This window comes from Sparus aurata, chromosome 17 (assembly GCF_900880675.1).
Source record: "Sparus aurata chromosome 17, fSpaAur1.1, whole genome shotgun sequence".
Taxonomy (NCBI): domain Eukaryota; kingdom Metazoa; phylum Chordata; class Actinopteri; order Spariformes; family Sparidae; genus Sparus; species Sparus aurata.
This window is the reverse complement of record NC_044203.1, coordinates 22,826,551-22,838,714: the sequence shown is the minus strand read 5'-3', so window position 1 is coordinate 22,838,714 and position 12,164 is coordinate 22,826,551. Positions and strand designations below refer to the sequence as shown.

At 41.2% G+C, this 12,164-nt stretch overlaps 1 protein-coding gene across 2 annotated transcripts in view; it reads left to right on the top strand.

Moving 5' to 3' along the window:
• The window catches only part of itga10 (integrin, alpha 10), a 31,921-nt gene that overhangs the window by 17,451 nt on the left and 2,306 nt on the right, over positions 1–12,164 (top strand). For both annotated transcript variants that reach the window (XM_030392448.1, XM_030392449.1), the window contains 16 exons: positions 2,150–2,300; positions 5,679–5,844; positions 6,859–6,932; positions 7,025–7,169; positions 8,116–8,264; positions 8,409–8,552; positions 8,754–8,960; positions 9,044–9,174; positions 9,916–10,082; positions 10,240–10,382; positions 10,487–10,597; positions 10,702–10,787; positions 10,889–11,030; positions 11,137–11,229; positions 11,347–11,423; positions 11,534–11,623. In XM_030392448.1, coding sequence (XP_030248308.1) covers positions 2,150–2,300; positions 5,679–5,844; positions 6,859–6,932; positions 7,025–7,169; positions 8,116–8,264; positions 8,409–8,552; positions 8,754–8,960; positions 9,044–9,174; positions 9,916–10,082; positions 10,240–10,382; positions 10,487–10,597; positions 10,702–10,787; positions 10,889–11,030; positions 11,137–11,229; positions 11,347–11,423; positions 11,534–11,623 — 2,076 coding nt within the window. The remainder of the gene's footprint in view (positions 1–2,149; positions 2,301–5,678; positions 5,845–6,858; positions 6,933–7,024; positions 7,170–8,115; positions 8,265–8,408; positions 8,553–8,753; positions 8,961–9,043; positions 9,175–9,915; positions 10,083–10,239; positions 10,383–10,486; positions 10,598–10,701; positions 10,788–10,888; positions 11,031–11,136; positions 11,230–11,346; positions 11,424–11,533; positions 11,624–12,164) is intronic.

Genomic DNA, 12,164 nt, shown 5'->3' with positions numbered 1-12,164 from the left:
ACGGCATAACAACTGGCTCTTCAAATTTTCAAGTTCAAATTTAGATGAGTCAACTTGCCGAAAAGCAAGAAAACACTAAAAACATTACAATTTAATTTAAAACTCTACACTGTAAGAGAAAATATTGCATTTCTGCCGGCTGTAGCTTTATTTTTTACTTATGAAGACATGAGAGATTTCAGGAATGGAATCCACTTGTGATGAAGAGTCACATGGTATCGAAGTCATTTGATAAAGTTTGTTGCATTAAAAGTCCAATTTGTAACAAAGTTGATTTTTGAGTATGATACTGAGGCTTTGGGATTGTAGATTGTGTCGGCTGCCATTCCTAAGCATCAGTATTTGCTGAGTTGGTAATAGGCTCAGTAATCATCTTTGTTATACATTGGACCATTAATCCGTGTGCTCCAGTACATTCAGACACTATTGCTGAAGTTTTTCCTGATCATCTTAATGTCTGTGAGAAAGTAAAAGAGTGAATTTCCCAAAATGTCACACATAATCGTTTAAAGAACTTTGCCTCAGCCTTTAAAAGAACCACATTTTTTCACTGCACACAGTGAAATGCTGACATGTAAATGACAATAGTGGTGAGCACTGGACTGGTTTGAATGCAGAGTAGATGACAGACTCATGCATGGACATCAAACAGTCCTCTACAATTGGATTAGCCACTGATTTTTATATTGCTCCACCCGTCCCAGACGCTCTCACTCACTTAGCCACACACAAACACGCGCACAAAAGTACACTCACAGACCACTGTGCCGTGTCATTACCGCACTGCTGTGAATCCATAAAATGGGTTGTAAATACAGGCAGGCCTCCCAATTAGCTCCACTCACTTTCTCCCCTCTTTTATCTCCCCTTCCCTCTTTCTTATCTACTTGTGTCTTTCATTCTTATTTTTCGTCGCTTCCTCCTGTTTCTTTTTTATTCTTCTTCTCATATCTGTTCATGTCCGTCCTGTCTTGTCGTTTTTGTCTCTGTTCAGTCCTCTACCACATTTTTCTAGTTTTTATATAGTTTTTCTCTCTTTCCCTGGCTTTTTTTATGTGACTGTGTACATCACACTTATTATCACATCAAAGCAGGATTGAGAACACTTCTCAATTGTAATATCTGGCTTAATTTTACCATCTTTTATCATTCTTTTAATTTGCATTCCCACTCCCTTTCTTTCCCCTCTGGTCTTGTTTTCCTCCTTTTTTGCTAGCTACCTTTCTTGTCTTATCAGACTTATTATTTACCTTTTTGCTAACTTTCTTTTCTCATCTTCTTCAGTCGTTCACTCATCGAGTTTTCCATTACTTTCCTCCTCTACTCTTTTTTCTCCTCTCGGCTCCCTATGTAATTTGCAGACTGCATAGGGGAAACGGTTGTTTTTAACTCTGAGTTTCTTGTGGCTGACCACGATGTTATATTTAGGCAAGGGCTGGAGTTGGGCCTGAAAATGACTGAGTTCACTAGCAGTGACTACTCTCCCCCGTTCTGTGTGTGTGTATGTGTGTGTGTGTGTGTGTGTGTGTGTGTGTTCGTGTGTGCGCACGTGTGTGTGTGTGTGTGTGTGCGCGAATGCGTGCATGTGTGTGTTGGTCTGAGGCTTACCAATCCTATTCACTGCTTGAAGCAGGTCCCACTGAGAACAGGTTTCCTGCAGACAAACAGGGTGCGGCTTGTGTCTGTTCGTGTGTTTGTCATTTAGGTTTCCTCTTTGTATCATGGCACAACCGGATGGGAATGCACAGATGCGGTCGCTGTGTGCAGTGACACATGCAGTGACCAAGATGAAACTGGCAGCTAATGTATGTGTGTCAAGCATGACTAATATAGATGTGGCAAGGTCCAGTTGAGAGCTTAAATCCAATGTCTCAGTGTTTTACTGGCTATTCATTTTCTCAGAGAAGGACTTGAAATTGTATATTATCTTATAGGCGTTTATGTTTATTTGAGATTTTAGGAAACCAAGTGCCTGATACTCCCTGGTGTCCTGCCTCTCCCTCAGGCTCTTTCACTCCTTGTATTTTCCTTTTCTTTTTTTTTTCTATTTCTTTCTTGCTTTCGCTGTTGTGAATCAAAATCATCATTCATTTTTTTAGCAAACTAGCCTGACATTCTTTATCTCAGTCTGCCCTTTCTTTCATCATAGCACAGAGGCATTCAGCGCTGAGCGTGGATCCAGGGACGGCGCCACCAAGGTGATGATTGTAGTGACGGACGGAGAGTCGCATGATGGGGAGGAGCTACCAGAGGCTTTGAAGGAGTGCGAGAACAGAAACATCACCAGATATGCGATTGCTGTGAGTAAATCTCATCAAGTCTCGATTGGTTGTTTGATTTTAAGAAAGTGAAATCATTAAGAATGACAGTTTTCTGGGCTTTTTTTGAAAGTTTTAATGTCTCACAGTGCTCAAACATGTTGATTCAGGAGCTTTTTTTAAACATGAAAAGAGTGAAGCTATTGTGGAAAACACACAAACAACTAACCTCCATTATCAGTGGGGTGTGCATCCCTGACATTCCTCACACATTGTGTTAAAGTGGTACAGTGACGATCTACACCCTAAAGCGACCACACAATACCACAACCACTACACCCCCAAAAATAACATCTCTAAATTACAAAATGAACCCCTGGGGGCACTAGAATAGTCCAGTAGGAACAAAAACTCATTTCCAGCCCCGCCCGACCCCCTCAACACAGACACACACTGAGTGGTGGCATGGTTTTAGTGTCAGTGGGGCAGACAGAGTCTCGTGGTAGGACTGGTTGCAGACCCCTCCCTTACCCACAAGAGAGGCTGAGGATTGTCCAGACTCCGCTAGAACCACAGAAGAGGAGATCATGAGCCAACATGGAGCAGGAGTGGCAAAGTGCCGACAAAGAAATATGCATAGACCTAGTAATCTATGGATGGAGAAGTTCAATTAGGCCCGTTTGGATATTCCTTATGTTTACATTATTATAGAGTTTGGTTAGTTTGTATTTTCCATTTGTTTTGTACCAGGGGTTCTCAATTTTTATGCCCCGACCCGCTAGAGAAATCAGACAAACAATTTATAAGGCTTTGGCCTGGCTCTGGAACAACAGATTTGCTTTTTGATCAGACCTGGATCTCATCAAAAATTCAGCTGTGACTTCCAGAAACTGTCAGACTGTCTCTCTGACAGAAGACATCAAAAGAAATTAAGTGCATTCAGTCTTAATAGCATTGGCTCAAAAGGCTGACAAAATGCATTGCTGAAATGTCTGCTGCCACACTAACACAACAGAGATCAGAGAAATTGATTTTGTGGTTTCAATGCCACAGGTGAAATTCTCCATTGTGTTGTATTTGAATGAATTGCTGCTGAATACCTCAAGAGAAAGGAGTGAAAATGAAAAAAAAAAAAACTGTTATGTCACACTGAGGGTCGGCAGCTGGTCCTCAAAAATGTCCTCACCCCTTGGCTGCCACAGTTTTCAGCTTAGTAGGCTGAAATCTGGTATGGAGATCAAGTGTGTGTGTGAAAAGGTGTAGGTATGGATTAATTCTAATTGGCAAAAATGGATGTGTGGTTTGCATAACCTACAGTAATAACTATCACCAATCTGAGATTGCTTTCCTGTGATCTGAATGAACCGACACTTTAAAATGCTGTGCTACTCTTAGTTCTAAATCCTGACCATCCAAGGGTAAAACAGGGACAGGATAAGGTTTTGCAAACCATAAATTGTCTTAAAACGTGTTGTTATGTTCATATCACTGTGCTACATAAATCACAGCTTTCTCTGATATATGCACAACACAGTGCTAGCTCAATTAAAGTTTAAATTTGAGAGAAGAAAACAGACAGCCAGAGACGGAGTCAAGGTGTGGACAGAGCAGAAACTGTACACGCAGCCTAACAGAAACACCAAACTGAAGAAAACAAGCCAGAATGAAGAGGAATTTTGTGGCTGAATGTTTGCCTTAAATGTCAAAGTGATGACAGGTTGGTACTACTTGTAACAGCAGCCTCATATTTTGATGTTGCTCTCTGTGCTGCTGCCTGTAAGTGTGTGCGTGCGTGTGTGTGTGTGTGTGTGTGTGTATGTGTGCAGTGAAAATGGCTCACATGGGACTTTAAAAACAGGAGTACGGTCACTACAGACTGTGTTTTATACATCAGTGAGGGTTAGAGGCTGTAAGTGTGTGTTTGTGGGGGACAGGTTTCTGCGGAGCCATGTATGAATGTATTTATGTAGGTTTATATGTATGTACATTCATATATATACATATTATGTTTCTAAATCCCTTAAATCTGGAAATGTGCTTTATATTTTAACAAAACTTTCTCTTTAATGTCCTCTTTCTCTGTTCATGACTGTAAAAACCGAAAGCAGTTGGCAGCTTGGGTGGAATTTCTCAGCTTCTCTAAGATCTTAATGTTCATATTTATATGTAGGCTCTCTTCTCGTTACACACTACACCCCACTCCATCCACTACCCTTCGAAAACAGAGGATTTCCTTAGTTTGCTTGGCAGCGGGAGTCACAGGGGGAGATTCTTGGGTTTGGTTTCTCTTTTGGAATTTTCTCATTTGTACTTCAGGCGTAAAGCCATCGGCCACTGCTGCTACAGTAAATCTTACTCATCAGTCATCTCTTCACCTCACAGCTAGGCCTGTGCTCTTCATTTACAAATTTCTGTTGGCTACCGTTTCCTCCGTTCCTGTGTTTTCCAGTCAGTTTGTTGCATTGAGGTATGGCTTAATTGCTAGTAAATTACACGAGCAATGAAGTGTGTTTATTTTTATTTTATTGACAGTTTAATCGTGCTGTTTCAGGCAGTGATAGAAGACTTTACTTAAGTACTGATACAACTATGTGAAAATACTACACTACAAGTAAAATCCTAGATCCAAAACCTTATATTTAAAAGTGGTATGAGCAAAATGTATTTTTACATTTCTGAAAACAACTAGAATTTTGTTGTGATTTTTTAATCTGTAACAATAAACAGCCCTGTTTTTGGCTTTTAGGCATCGCGATGCCCAGCTTATCCAAGAGGCTTTTTAAATAGTTTATTTTTTAGAAATGGGAGAATATCTCAACCATTAAAGGAAAACACAAAATTCAAATTAAAAAACAGCTTTCAGAGATGTGGAGTGGAGTAAAGCGCACAAAGTTTTTTCTCTTAGTATATATAAGTATAAAGTTGCATGAATTGGAAATACTCAGGTAATGTACAAGTAAATCACTTGAGTGCGACCACAATCCAACACTGACTCCAGGTTACTTGTGTGCTACTTCAGAGTACATGTTGGTGGTGCTTGCTCTCACTTTTCCTTCCCTTCTATGATGAAGACACAGCTGTGTTGAAATGTTTGTCTGTTTGTACAGTTAAAGTCTGCAAATCAATCAGTGCTCAAACTGGGAAGTACCTGATTCAGCCAGCCAAATTCACCTACATACTGCTGGACGACGCACAGAGAACCTATTTTCATCTTCCTCTCTTCAGTGTCCTTCAGAAACATGGAGAAGTCATTCCTCTGATTCATGCCAAAAAGTCTGTTTATGCTCTCTGGTTTTCTCACTCTCTTTCTCTGCATCCAGCTTAATCCCTCAATGTTTTATTGAGCTTGTGTTATCTGCTTATTCATTTACCATATTCCCTCTATTTTTCCATCTCTTGTTCTCTCACGCTGGACCCTAGGTTCTGGGTCATTACATCCGCCGGCAGCAAGACCCCGAGACATTCATAAGTGAGATCAAGTATATCGCCAGCGACCCTGACGACAAATACTTTTTCAATGTGACCGACGAAGCTGCGCTCAATGACATTGTGGACGCCCTAGGAGATCGTATCTTCACTCTGGAAGGTTTGTAGATGAATGAAAAAAAACTAAGAAAGCATAAATGTGGCAGTTCTTGAGCACAAAAATATAGATATTTAATGTCTAATGTGTATATTTTGTTGAGATTTTTTAGAGTTGAGAGAAACATTTTAGTTATAAAATACAAATACTGACTGGTTTTAAGATGATAAACGTCAATCACATGTCAACCACATTCTGCATTAGAGCACAGATGTATTGATGTCAAGCAGAAAAAACATTTGTAAAATGAATTCCAAACTTTATTTATTATTTATAACTATTAGCTGTAGTCTGTCGTATTATGTAATTTATCACTTGAGACAATATTTTCAAATCATCTCTTTTCAATGTTCGATTGATAATATTCACAATAAAGTAGTAAATACACCTAGTTTAGTTATCTTTATTTACATGCATGACAGCAATTATACCAACATTTTCTTTATTTTAAGTCACTTATGTGAACAGTTTTTCACATAAAGAGAGTGTTGACTTGGCAAACTTTCTACTGTAACACTGTCCAACTAATCAACATATTTTGATTATAAATTACATTGATAAGTAAACCCATATAAAGGAAACAAACACAAGGATACGAAAAGACTGAACGTAGAGTCTAAGAAAGAAGAGGAAGAATGAAATGCAAGAATCTGAGACAGAAGAAGAATATTTAAGAGGGGGAAGTGAAGTAGAATTGGGTCCATGTGAGAAAATAAACAGTGGTCCTGCAAAAAAAGCATGAAAAGGAAAAGAAGGTAGAAGGAGTGTACGGTTATCACAGCAGTTGCAGGAACATGAGAGGAAGGCTGATGAAAAGTGATGCCACCTCTTAAATGTCCAGGGAATGAGAGAGGAAGGGACAGGAGGAAAGGAAAGGGAGAGGCATGTCTGCCACCTGTGGTCCTCATGTTGAGTGAGGGTGAAAACAATGCCATCTAGATCAGATCCTGAGAGGGAGAGGAAGGAAGGGAGGAGATGTGTGAAGAAACTTGACTTGCTGTGTCTGCCCCCTCACAGGCACGCTGGGCTACAACCAGAGCTCGTTCCACATGGAGATGTCTCAGATTGGCTTCTCCACACACACACTGGATGTAAGTCTAGTCAGCTGTTCACAGCTCATTTTAGTGTAAAGTTCATGTGTTTTATCTGTTTGCGTCCATCTGTGTTCTTCTCTGCTCTTCAGGATGGCATCCTCTTTGGAATGGTGGGCGCCTACGACTGGGATGGCGGTGTGTTGAAGGAAGGGACCAGTGGTCGCATCATGCCGCCCAGAGAGGCTTTTGAAAGCGAGTTTCCGCTGGAGCTCAAAAATCATGCTGCTTATTTAGGTACCTATCACCAATGAACATGATGATGCTGAAAGGCTCATACATGTGAATTTTGCAGGTTACTGCATTACACTGATTATGTTGTGTTGTTATGTGGTTATTGCTTTGACTGACCGCAAACTTAGTGTAAACATAAGTCAACAATAAGTCCAATTTCATCGCTTTTTACTTAGTAATTATGATGTCATAGGAACCACACCAACATGGTGATATCAGATATAATTAGTGGGAAGCGCAAAGATGAGAAACGTATTAACCTGCAACTGGGCTGAGGCAAAAATGAGTTCTGGGCGATGACACACTCCTCACCTACTAGTGGGTTTGGTTATAATAGGTTTAGGATCTCAACTAACTATTATTTACAATATCACTTAGTCTGGGGCGCCATTTAGCTCATTTGGTAGAGCGCGCGCCCCATGTGCCGAGGCTCTGCAGCGGACCTGGGTTCGACTCCCGGCCCAGGTCCCTTTGCTGCATGTCACTCCCCCTCTCTCTCCCCCTGTTTCCTGTCACATCTACAGCTGTACTTTCAATAAAGCCATTAAAAAAAAAAAGCCAAAAAAAATATATATATCACTTAGTCTGTTGTTTTATCAATTATTCGAATAATTTTTATGTCTGTGAAGTATAAGAAAATAGTGAAATTAGTCTGTTAAATCCCAAGATGACATCATAACATTGTTTTCTAACATTTTTTTTTAAAACCAAGACTTCCATGTAAAACCCACACTGTTTCAGAGGAGACTGAAGTAAGACAACACTTTAAACTTAATGAACACGTAACCTGATGACAAGATTTTGACGTCAACAAGATGTGACTCAGTACTAACTCATTTCTAAAGAGGTTCATTTTCATAATCAAAATGTATCAAGTACACTGATTTTGTGGTAAGAGATTAAAAACATTCAACAACAGCTGTATGACTCTTAAACTCTGTGTTTTCAGGTTACACAGTGTCATCTGTGATAGTTGGTGACTGGAAGAGGCTGTACTTAGCTGGCGCTCCTCGGTTTAAACACAAAGGCAAAGTCATCTTGTTTGAACTCAGTGATGAGGGCGATGTCAGCATCGTACAGGCCCTCAATGGAGAACAGGTAAAGTGTCTCCTCTTTCTTCATTCACTTTTATTTCCTTATTTGTAGCAGAGAACAGAACAGTAGGAAACTCACCATGTTGGAGATTAAAGTGAGGGCTCCACCTGCTGGCAGAAAGCTAAAGAAGCATGTCTCCGTCTGTAGATTGGATCTTACTATGGCAGTGAGGTGTGTGGGCTGGATATCGACAAGGATGGCATCACAGATGTCCTCCTGGTTGCAGCGCCAATGTTCCTCGGCTCAGGAAACAAGGAGGCTGGTAGAGTCTACATCTATACCCTCAGTGGGGTAAGACAGCAGTGGCTCCAATCACTCTTCACCTTAATGATTATTATGAAACCATTATCAGAAAACACAATATTTGTCAAGTTCTTGTCATGTTTCTATTGCAATTTTCTCAAAAAACTGACATAAATATCTATTATTTTTCATCCCCTGTACTGTATCCTGTTACCTCCAACTCTTCCTCCCCTCGTCCTCTTCTTCCAGGAGGAGGTATTTGTATCTAATGGCACTCTGAAGTCTGATGAAAAGTCCCAGGATGCCAGGTTTGGTTATGCACTGGCAGCCACTCCAGACCTCAACCACGATGGTTTCACAGACCTGCTGGTGGGAGCCCCGCTAGAGGACGAACACAAGGGGGCCATCTATGTTTACCACGGTGATGGTATTTACATCACCCACAATTACAAGCAGGTATTTTTGCAGTCTTTTGCCTACATTTACATTTTCATTTATTTGCAATCAAACTAATTTCTGCTTTTGCTTCTGCCTCTCAGCGTATTCCAGGGTCATCAATCTCCCCCTCCCTGCAGTATTTTGGCCGAAGCTTGAGTGCTCGGTTGGACTTGGATGGAGATGAGCTGATAGACTTGGCAGTGGGAGCACAGGGCAGTGCTGTGATGCTCAGGTGGGTAGAGGAAGAATTGGGAAGGGAGGAAAAGGCATTGCCAGAATTTTATTTTTATTTCATCGCTACAAGCACTGGAAGATTAAGAAGCCTGAGAACACATTAAATGCATCGCCCTGTTTCCATATTGAAGATGCAATATGTGTCATCTTTCCAGGAATTTGAATTTCAAACATTTAGTCAAAAAAGATATTTGCACATCCAACTAACTCAAATGCAGGTGCACTGGAAGTGTCATTCGATCAAAAGCATTGTGCTATCCTTAGCATAACAATGTGCGGGATATTCTTTTTTCAGGTTTAAACATTCAAAAATTATCAACAGAATGTGATGAAATGTCAGTTGTGATGTTGTGTCATCTCTGTGTTGCAGAGTATAATGAAATATGCATGCTAACCAGCTAGCCCCGGTCCTTCCTGTTTTGTAATAGCACTTTGTACCTCAAGATGCACTTTAGGCCCCCTGTAGTTTCATCGAGGAGATGTATCCAATAACAGATTTCATAAGTTTTCAGAGAAACAAATCAACTTTCTACTTTTGTCATTTATTTTGCTCTGTTCTGTACATGCAACATCTATTGTGTGTAACTTAGCAGTAGTTAACGGTTCCTCTGGTGATATGCTGCTCCCTATTTGTTTGCGGTGCCCTTTCTATCTACCGGTTTCTATATGTTTGTGGTGTCTGAGTCAGTTTGTAAAAGTCAGACCTGTTTTTATCCTCCACTGTCCCTTGTGTCTCCAGCTCTCGAAGCATAGTCCAGATCAATGTGAGTCTGTCCTTCCAGCCGCACTCAATTAATGTCATCCAGAAGACCTGCCAGAGGGGCAGCAGGGAATCAGCCTGTCTCAATGCCACCGCCTGCTTCACCACTGTCTCCCGCTCCCCCGGACCCCACAGCAATAGCTTTGGTATGACACTTTATATTTTCCATTACCCCCAAATTCACACACTTTCTCTCTCTAATCCTAAGTGACAGTCGCAGAGAGTGGCGTGAATTGGCCTGGCTCTGGAATATTTAGAATGGGAATTTTCCAACACTCACCATCTGTCTGCTCACTCCTCAAGATCTGTGGGTGTCGGCCATGTTGGACGACAGGAAGTTGTCTGCGCGGGCACTGTTTGATGACAGCTCCCACCGACAGACCCAGCTGGCAGTGCAGGTTCACACAGGAAAAACTCTCTGCTACAACCTGCCTTTCCATGTCTATGTAAGTGCACACATAAAGTTCGACTTTAAAACATTCCTACACATGAGACAGGACAAACAAAGTGCTTGTATTTCATTGCTGACATGTATTCATCTTTGTTGTAGGACACAGCTGATTACATCCGTCCAATTAGCTTCTCGCTGCGTTTTAAGATCAACGATACAGAGAGTGGTCCAGTGTTGGATGAAGGCTGGCCAACAACTGTCAAGAAATCTGTGAGTGGCACTGGCTTCTGTCATTAGTAGCTTTCTTACTGCATCACAGATCCTCCGTCTTTAATCCATCAAACATGCTGTCCTCTCCACATGTACCTCCTCAGATTCAGTTCTTTAAAGACTGCGGTGAGGATGATGTGTGTACAACAGACCTGGTGCTGCAGGCTCATATGGACATCTCTGGGACCAGGTACAGATCTGAGATATTTGTCTGATCTCATTTGTTTCCACAAGATCAGATCGACTCTGTTGATAGATTCCAGGGAAATTCTCATTGTGTTTCCTCCACAGACAGAAGCCTTATGTGATTCGCAGCCCTCGTAGGCGTCTGGCCGTGGAGGTGCAGCTTCAGAACAGACTGGAAAACGCCTACAACACCAGCCTGACGCTGCACTATTCCCGCAACCTCCACTTCTCCAGCCTCAGCATTCGAGTAAACTAACACACTTACAGCTAACACGCCACATGTAACTCTCCATACACATTTACACCGACAAGCTCATGTACAATTTCTGATTCTTACTTTTCTCTTCATGTAGGAGGATACCCACTTTAAGATTGAGTGTACAGCACTTGGTGCCAACAGCCACTCATGTAACGTCAGCTATCCAGTATTTCGCTCCCAGTCAAAAGTATGTCCACACTGAGGAAACTCTCCATCACTCTCTCTCGACTCAGCCCACTCATACTTCACTTCCCTCAGGTGAAATGTGTCACTTCAGCAGCCTGCTCCCTCTTTTTGTCTGCAGGTTAACTTCATGTTGGAGTTTGAGTTCAGCTGCACATCTCTGCACAACCGAGTTCAGATGAAACTTCATGCTGCCAGGTAGCACAGGTTCCGTTTTCTCCATGCACACATTTTACAAGAGAAGAGAAGATTATTAAGATTGTTTCTGCAACAAGAGATTAAAAATGCACTCTTTTCTCCTTCTGCAGTGACAGTGTCGAAAGAGAAGATACTTTGGGGGACAACAGTGTTCAGCTGCAGAGTTTTGTTCAGTATGAACCCGACGTGTTTGTTAGCAGGTCTGTGAGTGCAGCATACTGTATGTATTAGTCAGCAACCAGATATAGAGAGGCGAAGTCCTTCCCATTCTGGTGGACCACCATGGAACCTTATGTCAAATATTTATTAATGTATGTACAGTAGTCACTGGCAGGGGTAAAATATTTATTTTTTTATTCTGTTTGATTTGATGTTTGTCATTTTAAAAGATAATTTTCCAAGTACAAAATTGCAGTTTGGCGTAAAACTGTTGATGTATAAGACTGTGAAAATACATAATAGAAAGACTAAACACTATCGTGTAAGTTATGCAGCAATGAAGGCTGACTGTTTAGCACCTCTCATCTCCTGTGTCTCGGCCAAAAAGCTGCACTTGAACACATCGCAGACTACAGAAGACGGCCCACAAGCTTTAACGTTCTGAACCTGCGTGAAAGGAAAAACCTGTCTGCGTATATATGTACAAACTTTTTGTATGATTAAGCAACATTTTTTTTAACACCATCCCTGCTAATACAGCCTCTTCTAACTGAGAAAATGTCTGATAAAAAGTCGCAAATG